Source organism: Haliotis rubra, unplaced genomic scaffold (assembly GCF_003918875.1).
Source record: "Haliotis rubra isolate DU_JTF1 unplaced genomic scaffold, ASM391887v1 Scf13, whole genome shotgun sequence".
In the NCBI taxonomy this organism is placed as follows: Eukaryota; Metazoa; Mollusca; class Gastropoda; order Lepetellida; family Haliotidae; genus Haliotis; species Haliotis rubra.
The window spans coordinates 4,377,027-4,395,096 of record NW_025765225.1 but is presented as its reverse complement, the minus strand read 5'-3'; the positions used below and the strand labels follow the sequence as shown (position 1 = coordinate 4,395,096).

The 18,070-nt window shown below is 41.3% G+C and overlaps 1 protein-coding gene across 1 annotated transcript; it reads right to left on the bottom strand.

Annotated features, from left to right (window-relative positions):
- Positions 1 to 14,966: 14,966 nt before the first annotated feature.
- On the bottom strand, positions 14,967 to 17,820 carry LOC124267203. Its single transcript, XM_046702119.1, has 3 exons — positions 17,577 to 17,820; positions 15,650 to 16,876; positions 14,967 to 15,603 (listed from the first exon to the last, which is right to left on the bottom strand). The coding sequence occupies exons 1-2, from the start codon at positions 17,613 to 17,615 to the stop codon at positions 15,680 to 15,682; spliced, it is 1,236 nt and encodes a 411-aa protein (XP_046558075.1). The 5' UTR covers positions 17,616 to 17,820; the 3' UTR covers positions 14,967 to 15,603; positions 15,650 to 15,679.
- Positions 17,821 to 18,070: the final 250 nt, after the last annotated feature.

Genomic DNA, 18,070 nt, shown 5'->3' with positions numbered 1-18,070 from the left:
AGTTCACCACCAGCGCACCACTAGCACACCCCAGTACACCACCAGCACACCAACACACCACTAGCACACCACTAGCACACCACTAGCACACCACTAGCACACACCACCAGCACACCACCAGCACACCACTAGCACACCACTAGCACCACCAGCACACCACCAGCACACCACCAGCACACCCCACACACCACTAGCACACCACTAGCACACCACTAGCACACCATTAGCACACACCACCAGCACACCACCAGCACACCCCAGCACACCACTAGCACACCACCAGCACACCATCAGCACACCCCAGTACACCACCAGCGCACCACTAGCACACCCCAGTACACCACCAGCACACCCCAGCACACCACTAGCACACCACTAGCACACCCCAGTACACCACCAGCACACCCCAGTACACCACCAGCGCACCACTAGCACACCCCAGTACACCACCAGCACACCCCAGTACACCACTAGCACACCCCAGCACACCACTAGCACACCACCAGCACACCCCAGTACACCACCAGCGCACCACTAGCACACCCCAGTACACCACCAGCACACCCCAGCACACCACCAGCACACCCCAGCACACCACTAGCACACCACCAGCACACCATCAGCACACCCCAGCACACCACTAGCACACCACCAGCACACCATCAGCACACCCCAGTACACCACCAGCGCACCACTAGCACACCCCAGTACACCACTAGCACACCCCAGCACACCACCAGCACACCCCAGCACACCACTAGCACACCACTAGCACACCACTAGCACACCAGCACACCACTAGCACACCACCAGCACACCACTTCCCTCGAATCTTAACATGAACAATGTTACAATCGCAACTGGTTTACAAACATCACACTGGCATGTAACACTATAAACAATGAAATGTCACAAAATTGATTATTAACTTTGTTGTTGACGTAATGAAGGTGTTTCAAATAGATACAACGTCAATTACAATTGTTTCATTTTAGAAAAACCAGCTGTCTATTTCCTAGCGTATGAATGTTTCCATTACCAAATGGGTCGTTCTGCTGCAGCACACGACATAACAAATAACTGTAATCTGCGAATAATGTGGGGCAGGATTTCAACAATAAAACAAAAAAAATAAATGACAGATAACAGAGGTATTTACACTTAATTTCATGAAAAGTGTGAGAGGGACCCGTGCTACTGGAATGTCAGAATGTGTTTACTGTTTACATCTAATTTCATCACTAGGTGCGCTCGATTAATGTTATTTTCACTGCTATTTTGTCTAAAACCCAATGGGAATATACGTCGTGGTAAAATTGAAACACGTATTCCCCGGCGTTTATGTATATTTTTTAATGTACAATGAAGTTTAAACACAATTAAAGCGTGTATGTAAAATGGGATAGACTGGAGTGAAAATGATCCGCCACCCGTTATTGTGATAAACCTTGCAATCCAAATCATCCCTGTGTCCTGGCAAAGGCAAATATCTGGGTGGACCTATCCAAGATTACAAAAGAGTTCTGATGAATATTTTCCATAGAGTGTTCGTACGCTGTTTGCCACAACATGAATTACAGTGTAAACATACACAGATTTCTCTTGCGACTAGCAAGGGCACGTAATTAATATGTGGTTATTAATAATCAATAGGCGTTCTTTCATTGTGTTTACAATACCATTAAGGTTAGAGACAGCGCGTATAACACGTTGACCGTTTATGCAGATGACCACACAGATGGTTTGCCAGTATACTGGCAGTGAGGGCCAAAAGACATGGTAAATGTGGTGTTCTATCTTCTTGGTTTCGTCGCTCTATCTTCCGCTGCATGTAAGTTTGTGTTTTTGGAGGTGTTGTTTTTACAATGTGTGTCCTTATATACCTCCTTGTTTGTTTTCCAGAATATTCACCATGTCTTAAAAACCATCAGCAGTGTTTCTTCTGACTGTCATATCGATGTGCATTAAGGCACATCATCAGTGTTCAGAGTACCACTTTAGATGTTAGTAAATGGTATTTGGAAAAACTGTTATTTGGAAAAACTTGAATTGATGAGAAGTACCTTGTGTAATTTGTGGGATGCGAACAAGACGAAAAGCAGTAGTAATTCTTGGCATGAATGTAAAGCAATTCTTACACTTCAAGTGTAACACCAAGAAAGATGTTTAATATACGTACTTGTCCATATTATGGAACGAGCCAGTGAGATAGAGAGGTAGCACACTTTTAGACATACACATTAATAGAAAATGTAACTATTTTAGGTGATCATCAGTCCTTGACAATTGGTGATGGGATCAACCATCGTCAAGGAAACCGTAAAGTCTCGATCATGGAATTGGCGAAATGGATACAAAACATGAGATGGCGTTCTGTAGCTATTGTGTTTGATGGGAAATCAGGTAAGTTATTGTTATACTTTTATATGTTCTACTATTGCAGTTTAGACAACTACATTTTTATACTTGCACTCCGACAATCGGCAAAAAAGTACTGCTTTCCTAACCAAGTACATCTAGCAAACAACCATATATATTTTAATTTTAAAACATTCAGTTTTAAAAATCTGGATTTAAACTTTGGAAAAAAAAAATTTTAAATACCATTTGTTAGTTTATTGATTGAAGAAGATGTTCAAATTCCAATGACTTGATCAGGGTATATATCCAAACCAAATAAACAGAGGAGAATACCTAAATAACAAGAAACTTAAAAGGAGTCAAATTCAATGTAATGAGGCTTAAAATTATATAGAACAGGACATACTCATTTATAAGGAATCTATATTGCGATATCCTACCCTTGCGATTCTTTGCTAATTGTGCTGTATAAACCACGTTTTCCACTTTTAAGCAATAGCAGTATCGGTGATGAAAACATTATCATCGTCGTTACCGAGAACGGCATGGTTAGTATACGACTTTATCCACGGTGGCATTCGACCTGTCCTACACGCTATATACCACAGCCTTCAACCACACGTCAATATTGTGCTGCTCTGCCGGGACTCCGCATCGTGCTGGAGGGTCCTAGATGAGGTAGAGTTTAAAGATACTTTATCCCGAAGTTGAAAATAAATTAACCGGGAATCAGTCCATAAAAGAACTAGTTCTCTAACCAACAGACAACAATTATGATGTAATTCACTATTGTGTTCTCAAATTAACTACCCGTGAAGATCCGGGTTAGAATTGATCTTCAGTAACTCATGCTTGTCGTAAGAGGCGACTAACGGGATCGGGTGGTCAGGCTCGCTGACTGGGTTGACACATGTCATCGTATCCCAGTTGCGTAGATTAATGTTCATGCTGTTGATCACTGGATTGTCTGGACCAGATCCGATTATTTACAGGCCACCGCCATATAGCTGGAATATTGCTGAGTGCGGCGTAAAACTAAACTCACTCACTCAAATTAACTAAAGTTACAAATCACTACAAATCACTACAAAGGTATCACCGCGACAGTACAGATTCAATGGTAACATAATACATGAGCAGTGATTCTAGCAATAAAGACGGTGATGGCAATATTCCCCTCTCAGCAACAGTAGTCCAACATGCAACTAGGCCTAGGCAGGGTATAACGACCATCACACACAATGCTGGGCTTCTCGTTACTTTAAATGTAATTTGAGATAAGAGGCAAGAGTTATCTACCCGCATACACCTAAGAAAAACTACTAGATCTTCCTGCCCTGTTCATAACGTCACTGGAGATGGCACGGAATATCACATGTACAATGTATTACACTTTAATCATTGTTATTCGCATTTTTACATTCAAACACCACAGAGAGAAATAAACATGCATGTGTTGTCACAGTTGAATGTATATTTATTATTTAACGTAAAACAGCATCTTTTAATTATCTAGTTTAAAACGAATAATCATATTTTTATAGTTTCTATCTATCATTGTTCAAATATCGCCCCTTGTGTGTGTATTTTATTATCCATATTTGTGTCCATGTGTTTTAGGCAGCACGCTACGATTTCAACAGAACATCCGACTTTAGACACCAATCCAAGTGGATCGTTCTTGGCCATGAGGACACAATGGATATTACCTTTGACTTGCCTGTGTCCATCGAAAATGTGGCATTTTTTCAGTTGATGGTACGTGTACAATAGGTATTTCTTCACAAAGGTGAGTGAGTGAGGTTTAACGCCATCTTTTTAACATTATGCCAGTTATATCACGACGTGTCAGCTGAAGAGGGAGAAAAGACGCAATGGATTCAGATCTCAGCCACTGACCTTCTGTGGTGAAACCCACGAGCAGGTCTATGGTGTTGACAAACCTAGAAACATTGTCTTCTAACAAGGAAATAGTTCGTCTTTGCTAAACACCTCAGTGTTAAAACAACAAACAGTATATGGCATATGATCATTAGAAAACACACATGCAAATATGGATTGCATTGTCGACTCATTGAGTGATATATGGAAAAGTGTGTCTTGCTCGGAAATCAACGATTCAAAAAGCCAGTATTTACATCGACTATATCAGATGTAATAAGCTGAACATTTTCTCCAATTGGCCAAGGTATATCCAAAATCTATGAGTATTTTCATTCACTGCAGGACTCAAGCCACGACAGTGCCAATGCACACACATTTCACGCCACGACGGGAGAGAGCAAAGCTGTCACTTCAAACTCAAACACAGAACAGGCTCTGTTTCCACACCTGAACTATGGACTCAACAACCGGTCATTAGTGGTCTCCACATTACCGGTAACATTTAATACTAAATGAGGCACTTATTGAAAACTCCCTCCATGAGTCTTGAAGTCTTCTATATGATGTAATCTAAAACAGTCTAATATTGGCCTCTGTATCCCTCCTGATGCTACAATATGTAACGGTATTTTACCATATTCCATATTTATGATGTCATATATCCTGACAAATAGATATATTTCTAAGACACAGTCAATAGACAACGGTGAGTTTGATTTTTACACCGAACACATGTACACTTCCTCTCTTCCTACATTCTGAATTCTTGGAGGACACTTTCTTCTTGTCAGATTGTTTAAATCAAAAAAATAAATTATACCTCTCATGGTCGCCGCCTAAATGTCTATTTTAAGTCTTGTCAACCTATTTTGAAATTTCCAACTTATGCTCCCTGTCTTTGAACCTTTACATGTGGAAATTATGTTTGAAATATACTGAAACAAGTTAAAATATACTGATCCATGCGTAACGACACGGTTCTTTAATAAGCAACATTTCAGTAACCTCTCAAAAATCTAATTAAAATATATGTTTTTTACGTTGATATTTTGAGGACTCTCGTCCGGTTTCATGTATGTTTCATTTTGTAGTTCCATTACAGGATTCGCGAAGACTTTCAAAGTCATCCACCTCTGTGTTGTTAATCCACAGATCTTTCTGGTAAAGAATCTATCTCATATTTACGATCATATCAGTCCATAGGTATTCTTGAAATGAGCCAGATCGACGAAAGAATCATTATTTCCGGACCTGTATATGAAATCCTGGAAAACTTGGCAGATGTCCTTAATTTCAGGTGAGTAGAATATTAACAACATTTAAGAACAAACTCAAAGGCTGCTACATAATCTGTAATGAAATGACAGTAAGTGAGTGAGTTTAGTTTTACGTCGCACTCAGATATAGTCCAGCTGTATGGCCGCGGTCTGTAAATACGCGAGTCTGGACCAGACAATCCAGTGATCAACAGCTAGAGCATCGATCTGCGCACTTGGGATACAATGACATGGGTCAACCAAGTCAGCGAGCCTGACCACCCGATCCCGTTAGTCGCCTCTTACGACAAGCATGGGTTACTGAAGATCAATTCTAACCCGGATTTTCACGGGTCGAAATGAAATGTAATCCAAACATGTGCCAGCCGTGGTAAATGTCCGATTAGTACATCCTATAGGCATGGAGATGTTATCACAACTGGATATATTCAAATAAGTGAAACATACAAGATCATCTCTGTTATTATACGAAGTGATTATGAACCACAATGGAACCATGATATCACACCCGTCACAAACACATGCAAAGGCATGACGATTCTACCCCTGAAAAAACATGGGAACATATGATAAGCGTCAAATTTTATGTCGCGGTGTCAAATTTGGACATGTCCAATCCATAAAAGGAACGGTTTAACACCTTACCCAGGCCTGTAATGTCGTAACCATGGTCAAACATGTTTAGCACGAGTAACATGATACTCTGTGAAATCTTCGAAGAAACAAACGCGTTCGATAGTGCAACATGTTGACGTCAAAAATTGAAGCTGCTGGGATATATCATTAAAAAATACTTGCCTGTTGGAAAGTTAAACATGTAACTCTATGAATGACGTTTTAAGCATGCCTTTCAGAAAGTGGTCAAAAGTAACAAATGTTATATTTGGGATAACACTTTCATACTAAAGTCCACTTGATAGTACCATCTGGACTCAGCAACATTTGGGATTTGAACCGACACTCTCAGAGTAACGCTACAAGTCGTAAGCACATAAAGTCAGTTACCTAACCCACTCGACCACAGAGGATTCTGCAAGGGTAAGCTGACATGGCTACATGGTCGAAAGGCATGTGCCTTTCAGGAAGTGGTCTTGACGATTCGTCATCTGTGGGGTAGCCTAGTGGTTAAAGCGTTCGCTCGTCACGTCGAAGACCAGGGTTCGATTCCCCACATGGGTGCAATATGTCAAGCCTATTTCCGGTGTCCCCAGCCCTGAAATTGCTGGAATATTGCTAAAAGCGGCATAAAACTATACTCCATTCGCCCAAGGCTTCCTTAAGAATGTTGTAAGGGATCGTGGTGTACAAATTTAATGTTTGCAAAGAATTGGAAAGCAACTCTTGGTTTTCGTTTTTCGAAAATCACAAATACTTCATTGTTTTGGGGTGTATGGTTAATCTTTGAGGCGTGGCTTGCGGTACTTTTCTTTACAATGATTCTTCGGTGCGTTTGAATGCAATACAAATGAGGAATGGACAATGACTTTATAACCAAAACTTCATATTACTGAGGTGTGGCTTTGGCATATACTCGTACATATTTCTCAGTTAACATACTATACGGGATATTATTTGATATGTCACAAACCAAAATCTTTGCTCAAACAGTAAACGGATTGATGTAATAGTGATGTTATCTGGAACCTTGTCATAGGAAAGAACTGCAATGGTTTTCCAGCAGGACAGCCATACTTTGGATGACAGTAGGCTGGGACAGCCACGTTTAACCATTTCCTGTTTTCTCTGTCGTTTCTTGCGTTAAAGGCAAACAAAACTTTATACCGCCCCGAACACACGACTTTGGGACAGCCTAAATATATGTTTCAGACATAAGCAAAGCGAAGGATTAAGACAGAAAATGCAAACAAATTTTATCCGTATCGGTTCAGCAATGTCCAACAAAGGTGCCATCGATATTTTTCAGCTACCACCTTCAGCCCCCAACTGACAAAGAATGGGGCCAGGAGATGAATGCGACATGGAACGGAATGACCGGTCAACTACAAAGAAGAGTGTGTATATACTCGAAAAATGCAAAAGTGACACTGATTATTACAAATGAAAGTCAAAATTGTTTATTAAGACACTAACATTAGTAGTAATCCTTGCACTTGACAAATAATCAACCTTCCAGAAAAATAATGCGATTTGCAACTTCATATATATTGCTTAACATCACTTGGCAAATTAGAACAAAAGTAAGGTAGTTTATGGACGAGTGAGTGAGGACATGTTGTTTTAAGCGTCATCAGAAATTTGCAGCTATTCGCGACACTTTAAGGATGAGAACTTCTATATTACGCTCAAGATGGCTTGTAAATGGTATAGGAATTTATTCGTAAACGAGGCGTAATAATATACTCAGCAGTAAAAAAAACGTCAGTACGAATTCAAAATTAGATAGGCACTGTAATCAAATCATTACAGAAATGGACATAATAAGCGGATCAAAAACAATTTTTGTGTACAATATCTTGACACATCAATGAATAACTCAGCACAATTCCATGACATTACGTGAACGTTTGCAGTCCATTCAGACTCTTGACTTCAGTATCTAGTGTGACCACCACGAGTGCACCAATCAATTGATGAAGGCCGTTGGCACCTTGAACCGCACTCTGAGAAAGGCCTGGCGCAATAAATCAGCCTTGTGTTCAGCCTTGGTTTGATATTATTCAGTCTCCTCTGAATTTCATCCCAAAGATGTTCAGCTGGGTTTAAATCAGGATTAAAGGCTGGCCACTGCATAATGTTGACACCGTTCTGCTGTAGGAAGTCCCGTGTAGCTCTGGCAGCATGGGCCCGGGCGTTATCATGCTGGAGAATGTTGGTCCGGTGACGTGCGAAATGTGGTATGACGTGGGGTCTGAGAGCTTGGTCGATGTAGCGCACCGCTGTGATGCCAGCTTCCTCTCCCTGGACCAAGGTTCTGGAACACCACAGGACCCACTCTCTGGTTCAGGCCTATTCCACCCCATACCATGACGCTTGCACCTCCCCATGACTCTCTTTCCATAACACATTGGTCTGAGTAACGCTGGCCACGTCGTCGCCATATTCTTGTTCTGCCATCTGCAGTTGATACGCAGTACCGACTCTCATCTGTGAACAGAACAGTTCTCCATTGCCTGTATCGCCAGTTTTAGTGTTGTAGGGCAAACTGTAGACGTTCACGCCGATGACGAGGGGTGAGGATAGGTCCACAGTAAGGTCTACGGCAATGGAGGTTCCCGCTGTTAAGACGTCGGCGTACTGTATCAGTACTGAGTGGTCTTCTGTGTGTTCCCACTGTCTGGCGTGCTGTTTCGGATGCCTGCATGAAGGGATTCTGTACATGCTGTCGCACAACATGGCGGTCTTGTCGTCTTGTTGTCACCCTTGATCTGCAAGTACGGGGGCGATCATTTGTGGTGTTGGTGGCCCGGAAACGTTGCTGCAGCCTGTAGATGGTCCGAACATTGACCTGGAAGTGATTGGCAACGGCTTGTGCAGTGTGGCCAGCTTCAAGTCTTCCTAGCGCCTGGTTCCACTGAGCTGTCGTGAGAAGGAGCATCCTGCTGACGTTGTAATGTGAATGTTTCAACCAGGTTTGGGGGTGCATTTTATAGGGCTGGTCCTTGTGAACAGCTCGTGCAGCATGAGTTGCATGAAAAACATGGAGAACACCGTTACATCTCCGATATCAGGTTGCGTTTTTGAGACCATTTCCTGGGTTCCATTCTGAGTTTGAGAAGGAATGTCTTTGCTCAGGTAAAGTTGGAGATGTTGTAAAAAATATACAATCACAACATTAAATGAATTTACAGTTATCAGTTTCTGCGAAGGAAAATTCCAAACTGACGTTTCTTTTGCTGCCTAGTATATAATAAAGAATTTGTCTTCCATAAAGAGTCGTGCCATTCTTCAGGAGGTTTTAGTTTACAACTTTGTAGTTCTCATTACGTGCCTAGTATACCCATTTGCTTTTCATCTCTCCACTTCAGGAGGTTGATTTGGTAGCAGCGGACCTAAGTGTTCACGAAGACAGGATTGCTGTCATGGACTTCATCATGCCCCCTATAATGTATAGCTACGTGGATGTGATGTACAAGAAGGTTGACGACGACAGCAGTCGATGGCTGCTTCTGGCCAAACCGTTCAAACTGGAAGTGTTTCTGGTCGTCTTCCTATGTGGATTCTTGTTTCAAATCGTGTACAGGATAACTTTAATTGGTATAGAAGTGGGCTTATCAAAATACGGGTACTGTTATGAAATGCTGTGGTTTACAGTTGCAACAATACTCAAGCAGGGTAAGGTACACTTCGAAGCAATAATAAGTGTTTTGTTTCGAATTTTTAAGTGCACAGAAACACAAACGCGCACGCTCATAGATATACATGTATATAGATATTTGAGTGGGTGAGTTTAGTTTTACGCCGCTTTTAGCAATATTCACGGCGGGGACGCCAGAGTGAGTGAGTGAGTTTAGTTTTACGCCGCTTTTAGCAATAGTCCAGCAATATCACGGCGGGGGACACCAGAAATGGGTTTCATACATTGTACCCATGTGGGGAATTGAACCTGGGTCTTCGGCGTGAGAAGCACAAGCTTTAACAACTAGGCTACCCCGCCGCCTCTATATACATATGTAGATAGATATGATTGTATAGATAGAGATAATTAAAGAAAAAGAAACGCAACCCCTGAGATTATTTGATTATTATAATTATTCGAATATTTTATTGCTTATTCCGTCACAACGCATGAAATGACCCTCATGGTGACTTCGCACAAAAAACACATGCAAATCATGAAAATGGCAGTTAATGAAGTGTATAAAAGCCCATGTGCTTTCGTATTATATTCATTCATTTGTCGCCGAAAAGCTGTGTGAAAAATGCCACGATTGAGTGCTGCCGACCGAAATATCGCCATTGGTCGTGTTCGCCGGAGAAAGTTTTGGAACTGTTGCACGGCACCTAAATGTTCACAAAACAACGATATCCCGACTTTGGAGCCGCTACAACAACTTCAATTTGACCAACGATCGCCCGAGAAGTGGAAGGCCAAGAATCACGACCCCTTCAAGATCGGTACATCCGTCCATCACCTGCGTAATCGGCATGCCCTACCAACCGTGACTGCCACACAAATACCAGGTTTGAGGAGAGTGTCAGCTCAAACGATTAGGAACCGTCTGAAAGAAGCGGGTTTACGTGCCTGTAGACCAGTTGTTGGACCTGTACTACGCCCCTACATCTCCGCCGACGACTCAGGTGGTGCAACAACGTAAGGATATGGACTTTACAAAACTGGAGGCGCATCTGGTTTTCTGATGAATCCTGTTTTCTTTTGCAACATCACGACGGAAGAAAAACGTGTATAGGAGACGTCATGAACGTTTTGCGCCCATCTGCGTCCGACAGGGTGACAGATTTGGCGGAGAAAGCGTTATGGTTTGGGGATCCATCTCATACAACCAGAAATCAGACTTGGTGATCGTTGAAGGGAACCTGACAGCCCAACGTTACATCAACCACGTATTACAGCCTCACCTTCTCCCGATTATTGACCAACAGACACAGATTTTTCAACCAGACAACGCCCGGCCTCATACTGCACGTGCAACAATGAACTTTCTGCAGAATTCCAACGTCAATGTCTTGCCATAGCCCCTCTAAATCACCAGACCTCAACCCTATTGAACACCTGTGGGATACTCTGGGTCGACGCGTACGTCAACGTCAGCCGCCGCCACAGACGCTGCAACAGCTCGGCGTTGCACTGCAGGAGGAGTGGAGAGCCATTCCCCCCAGGAAAGAATCCGGCGTCTTATCCGTTCTTGTCCAAGGAGATGCCGTGCAGTGATTGCAGCTCGTGGTGCTCATACGAGATACTGAGAAAGACGCCCCCCTGGTGACAAACTGGTGTCTGTGAGATGACTTTTGAAATGACAATTTTAAACATGCCCATCTTGGTTATTATTCTGCCAAATTTCAGACTTCTGTCTTAAATAATAACAATGCTGTGTCGTCTTAAAACTTCAGATCAAAATCTCTAAAATACAGGGGGTTGCGTTTCTTTTTTGACAGAGTTTATGTTGTTTACCGATTTTTAAAAGCTTCAAAATATGCACATTTACACAAATTTGTGATTTCAGATTTCTTCATCGTCACCTGCATCCACGTCTGATGTTGTTTTCAGTTTGTCCATTTCAATTATTAATTTTGGGTGTATATGTTTTATTATGTATCACATTTTCTTGTCAGATTTGTCCATGACACATCCAAAACTGACCCCGCAATCGTGTGGCAGTAAAGTGCTCATAGCGTTCTGGTGGCTATTTCTAATTGTCACAGTGTCCATTTATTCTGCAAATCTCGCAGCCGGACTATCAGTGACAAAACAGAAGCCGCCATTTTGAAACCTTATGGAGCTGGTAGAGAGGCAGGACTACACTTTGGGAATGCCTATTGAAGGCGTTAATTACGAACTATTTAAGGTTAGTATTCATAGCATTAGGCAATTGTCTGATAGATAATATGCTTGAAATTTGCTGAAAGGTTTCATATAAAGGGTTTTAATTGCGATACCTAACTTCTGATAAACATTGTTATTACACGTACACTTCTATGTTGGTTGGTTGGGTTGGTGCTTAACGCCGCACTCAGCGGTATTCCAGCTGTATGCCAACACTGCAATATACTCATAATTAGTGAGTGAGTGAATATGGTTTTACGCCGCTTTTAGCAATATTTTAGCAATTTCACGACGAGTGACTCCAGAAATGGGCTTCACACATGTACCCATGTGGAGGATCGAACCCGGATCTTCGGCGTGACGAGCGAACGCTTTAACCACTAGGCTACCCAACCGCCCCCGTTAACTCTTAGATCAGGTGGTGGGAAATTATGTGTCTGAATTGATCAAACTCAATGTTACTTAAAGTCAGTTCGTCATTATAGTTGGTACTACTGCTGTTGGTTAAAGGTGGTGCTTGCCAGAGCTTAGTCCGTTTGTTTCACAGTTGGGCTTTCTAAAACTTAATCCTTTTGGTTCAAAGTGGGGCTTGCTAAAGTTTAAATGCCTGGAGATATTATATGCCAAGAAATTATGACACAGCGTTTCATGTATTTGTCCTCTGATAATGCTTCACCAGACCTCCCCCAGGAAGGATGTACGACAGGCCTGGGCAAGAATGAAGAAAGAAAATGAAACAAACCCGTTCATAATGTCCACTGACTATGATGCGCATTACAGAAGAGTCCAGACAGACAAACATGCTGTGTTTATGTACAGTCACCAAATAAAGACATACACAGATGAAGACTGCAGATTGGCTGCACTTGGGGAAAGGATCAGTTGGCAACAAAGCGCATTCGGTGTTCCATTACATTCACCGCTGAAGGATGACCTGGAGAATGTGTAAGTATGGAGGAAGGGAAAGGAGCCTTCCACACACTTAAGAATTACGATGTGATGTTCACGGGCATTGGTTTAATATAACATTAATATGTGTGTACGTTCCCCATACTGCTCAACCAGGGGTTTTGTTCATCACTCAATCAATGAATTGTTTGATCGGCATTTTAGAAGTTGGTGAGTCAAAAATGAAACATACATCTTTATGGATGACAATTTGTTTATTGCATAGAGCGACATGTAAGTATCTACATAAAAAAGCTTGAAAACGATGTTAGAATCTACATCGAAACGTCGCTCTATGCAATAAACAAGAAATTGTCATCCATAAAGTTGTATGAGCCACATGGCCCATAGTACATTTGTAAGATAAAGTATATTTAGGTCCCATACCCAGTGTTACATCTCTGTCGATCTCATTTTAAATAACTTATATGAATATAAAGCTATCGAGCGTAGTACATTAACATGACAGAACAGAACATAATTCTACCGTTATAATGTTTCTGTAACGAGGTAAGAAAACTTTTTCTCAAGTGAGTATATTTCTTACATATATAAAAGACATGGTACTCATCTTCTACCAAATGACGGTTACAATTTTTATATACAGATTCCGTATGAGACATATTTAACAATGACCTGAATAATGTTGACTCGAAAGTTGTAAAGAGATATTCGAAATCCATACATTATCTTTGTCAATTATAAGGGTAAATTTCCGACTTAGCCAGTGAGGTGTATGTTTGTGTGTTTGTTTTAGCATGGGTTACCTCGTTGCGTCAGGAATGTTACAGAAGATATTTGAGAGACGGAAGAGTTACCGGTATCATAACAGGACTTGTGAGGTGCAGGGTTTGGTGGAAGCTATAACAACTGAAGATTTACTTGGAGCCATCGTGGTCGTTGGGGGAGGTGTTGTGTTGTCTGTGTTGACGTTGATGGTGGAATTACTGATTCCCAGACTGAATATTCCGTTCTGATCAGTTACATCATATCTCCAGCTTGAGAGAGAGTTCGAGATTGATGCGAACACAAATACCTCCTTAGTTTCTTGATGTATGTTTAATGTTATTCAAGGTGACTTCAGAGAACATATAATGCTTCAAGTATATGGCAAAATATGGGTTAAATGCGTGTGCGTTTTCTCACTACACGAGTTTGAAAAACGTGTAATAATAAATTGGATGTGATGCTAAAACTCTTCTTTCCCTTTTCTCACAGACCCAAGAACATCTGGGTTAGAACTGATCTTCAGCAACACATGTTTGTAGTAAGATCGGGATCGGGTCGACAGGCCCGCTGACTTGGTTGACAAAATGTCATCGTATCGTTGAGTAGTTCGATGCTCATGCTGTTGATCACTGGGTTGTCAATTCCAGATTCGATTCTTTACACTTTGGGCGTTAAAGAAGAGAAACGCATGAAATATACGGATGGTCTTGAAGCCAGGATTACAACCAGTACCACTCTTTGAAGTATTAAGGTACGACTCGGGCACCGGACCGAACCTTTAATTGTATTAATTGTTGCTATTTGTTGTGTACAATATCACCTAAAGTCATCACTGATTTCCAGTGGTCTTCTTGATACAGATTTCACCACTATTTCGCTAACGCATCTCTAACCCATACCAATGCCCTTGGGTTGTATTAACCGTGTATACAGATCCAGGTTGATGAATTGAACTGGGCCAGTGTGCCAATGACGTAGATATCCATGGTCTACTGACATAGTTATTCGGACTGATTATAGTCAATGTGACCTATTTGTCCCTGTCATATAAACCATATTTTATCAGATGTATTAATATTTAGTTTTGTTACAGTGAGTGAGTTTGGTGAAGCTTGATATGTGAGGGAAGCCCGATACGGCTTTCTACACTGATTTATACGTGTACAACATGGGTAAACCCACGAATACCGGGGAAGTGCAGACAAACACAATACTGACCAAGGATAACCTGGATTCAAGCCTTGGATACGATACCTTTATAAAAATAACATTCTGTAACTTTAAAAACTCTTGAAGTATCTATCTCAAAGTTTATGGTTTTATTACAAATATCATTATAAAAGTACAAAGTAATTCAGTAATACTTGTGTAAACTGGAATGAAAAAATCATATCCAAAATATAATAGTCAAAATATACAAACAATAAAGATATGAATAGTTTGGATGAGACATCAACTTACGTTGGTTGGATGGAATTTGTTTCACAACCTTTTTTTTGAGAACATAGATCCAAAATGAATCTTGTTGTTATACGATGAGCTGTTATTTTACGTTTACCTTTTGCCTTTTTGTATCTGTATGAAGACTGCTTGAAACGTCTTATATTTGCTAAAGTGACGAAACTATTTTCCTTAAAGCATATCGCAAACCGGAAGGTACATGAATTTGATGAAACTGTTCGCGTTTGTGGAAGGTCGGTGTTCCATGTACTCAAGACAAAGAACTTATCAACATCGATAAAATAATATCATACAAGATTATCCAAGCACCATACCGCAAAATGACAGAAGCTACACACCATCCAAGGTTGTAAGTAAATAAGACAATGTCTTTCACTCTGAAGTGGATTGGTCTCAGCACATCTCCCAAGTGTCTGTAGTACAACAATGGATGAGTCTCTGTTCATCTCCAACCATTTGTGCGTTACACAACAACGGATGGTCCCTGTTCATCTCCAACCATTTGTGCGTTACACAACAACGGATGAGTCTCTGTTCATCTTCAGCAAGTAGTCCGTTACACAACAATGGATGAATCGCTGTTCATCTCCAACCAAATATCACCATTGGACGGTATTCCTACCAGGGAAGCCTTCACGTCGTTTATTGTGTTTCGCCTCAATGCTCGCATGTCAATTCTCCTTGTTTCCTTGTTCAAACTGGTCATTTTCTTCTCCCCACGCTCTCCCTGTCGCTTGAGAACGACGACAATAACCACGACCAGCACAGCTACGGCAAAGCCTACGAAGACACCGAGGATGGACACGTCAGTCAGAGACAGATGAGAAAAACCAGATTGTGGATGTTCAAATAATGTCTTCGACATTTCATTTCTGTCAGAAACAGCTTCGTGTTTCAGATTAGCATCTTTGGATGAGGCACTGTGTCCAAGTTTTAAATCATCTGTTTTGTCGTTGAAAGACATTAATGTTGTCGCTTCATTACCTCCGACATTGCTTCCAATGCTTGAAGATGAAATAGGTTCTTGATGGTCATGGTTTACCATGCCAACATCCCCCGAAACCTGACCAACGTGTTCGACGTTAGATGACATCGAAGTAGTCGTTTCATAACCCCCAACATTGCTTCCAATGCTTGAAGATGAAACAGGCACTTGATGGTCAAGGTTTACCGATGGATCAGTAGTAGTCGTTCTTATAACACTTGTTGGTTTTGCTGTAGATGGTACTACGCTTTGGCGTGTCTCCAGTGCAGGAGAAGTCGGTATTGTAAGGAGACTGGAAACAGTGCTTCCCCCTACAGTTTGGGGTAGAGGGATACGCTTTATGAGTCTATATGCACACCCTTCACCTATACAGGACTCGGTAACAGGACCAGTGCTAGATTCACTGGTGCTGATGCCACTGTGTGAGTCTGTTTGTCCATTATCGTCTTGTTCGCCTTCTTTGGTTGTCACGCTTGATCGGTTTGTAGAGATAATATTATGACTGAATGTTTCATTTACGTCTGTTTTCGCCACATTTTGTAACAACGACGTTGTCACTGCCGCGGTGGTGGTACCGCCTGATGTTGTAGATGTTACTGCGGCAGTAGTGTGGACAAGGTCAGGTGTTGTATCTGTGGCAGATCTGTCACTCAGAGAGGTGACAACGCTTGTCGTTTGCTCTGATGCTACAGACACGTTTTGATCCGGAGCAGACGACACTATCAGTGTTTGGTTTCTGTGTACTGACGATAACTTCTCTCCATGTACCTGAAGCAGACACTGGGAAATATAATGCCTTTGTTAATTTTCACATGTCACATGAACCATACATTCTTTAATTCCATTACAGTTTTGCTACATGAAAATATTTCAGCAAACTAATTCACATCCTTAACTGAACCATTATCAAAACAATGAACGTACACATCGTTGTGTTTCAATGACGGAGATACAAGGAACGATGCGTCACCAGCAGTTCCGAGAACAACTGGCAAAGTTATATATCATGACTCATACAGATGTGTTTGTGTTATCAAGCAGACGTTTCATAATGTCATGTACCTCTGTCAACCGATAATATAGTTCAATGTACTGATTACAATGCTGGATTGTTCTTAAGTTAATACTTTAATAACCTCCTAGCAAAAAACACATTTGGAACCTAAACAAAAGATATATTCTATCGGTAGTTTGTCAAATAAAAGCGACAAATACATGTCCAAAATCATGAGCATAACTATTCTCTGCTAACAACAGAATCGATTGTTGGATCCTGTCTATAGCTACAGCACGTGTTTATCATTCACAATCAAATATCGATGACACCACATGTTCTCTGAAAGGCTGACCTAACAATACATTCTTATATTATGTTCATTTTCCCAATACGTATTTATTCATATACTCATCGATCGCCTAATATAATGTGAATTAAGTTAATGTAAATATATAAACAATATGTACTCACCAGCACAGCAAAGATTGTCAATAGAAGAATTGATAACATTTTTCGTTTGTCTGCTGAAGGCTCTCTGTTACGATAGACCCGTCAATGGCCTTTGTTTCAAGTATATGAGTGTGTGTGTGACAGTCTGGTGTTCCTCACGGCTGATGTTTGTGTGTTGTTGACGACAGACTACAGCTTACAGCTATAAATGTCATGCCGTTATCAATTAACGAGCGGAATAACCCGGAAACTGCTGGACCGTCCAACCGTCACCATCTATCGTCCTCGTGTATTGCTTTTGTAGTTGTACATGCCGTACAGTGGTTACGAGGCTGCCAGCGCTCTGACTGTGGGACGATGGTGTATATAGTCTGAAGTATCACTGACAGGTGTGGGGTAAAATGTAGCAAAGCCTCCATATCAGAGTAGTTACAGGTCAAAAGCTTATTCAGCATGCAGAATTGATTGGGGGGTTTTGTTTTTGAATTTTTGTTTGAGGATTACCTATGCTACAT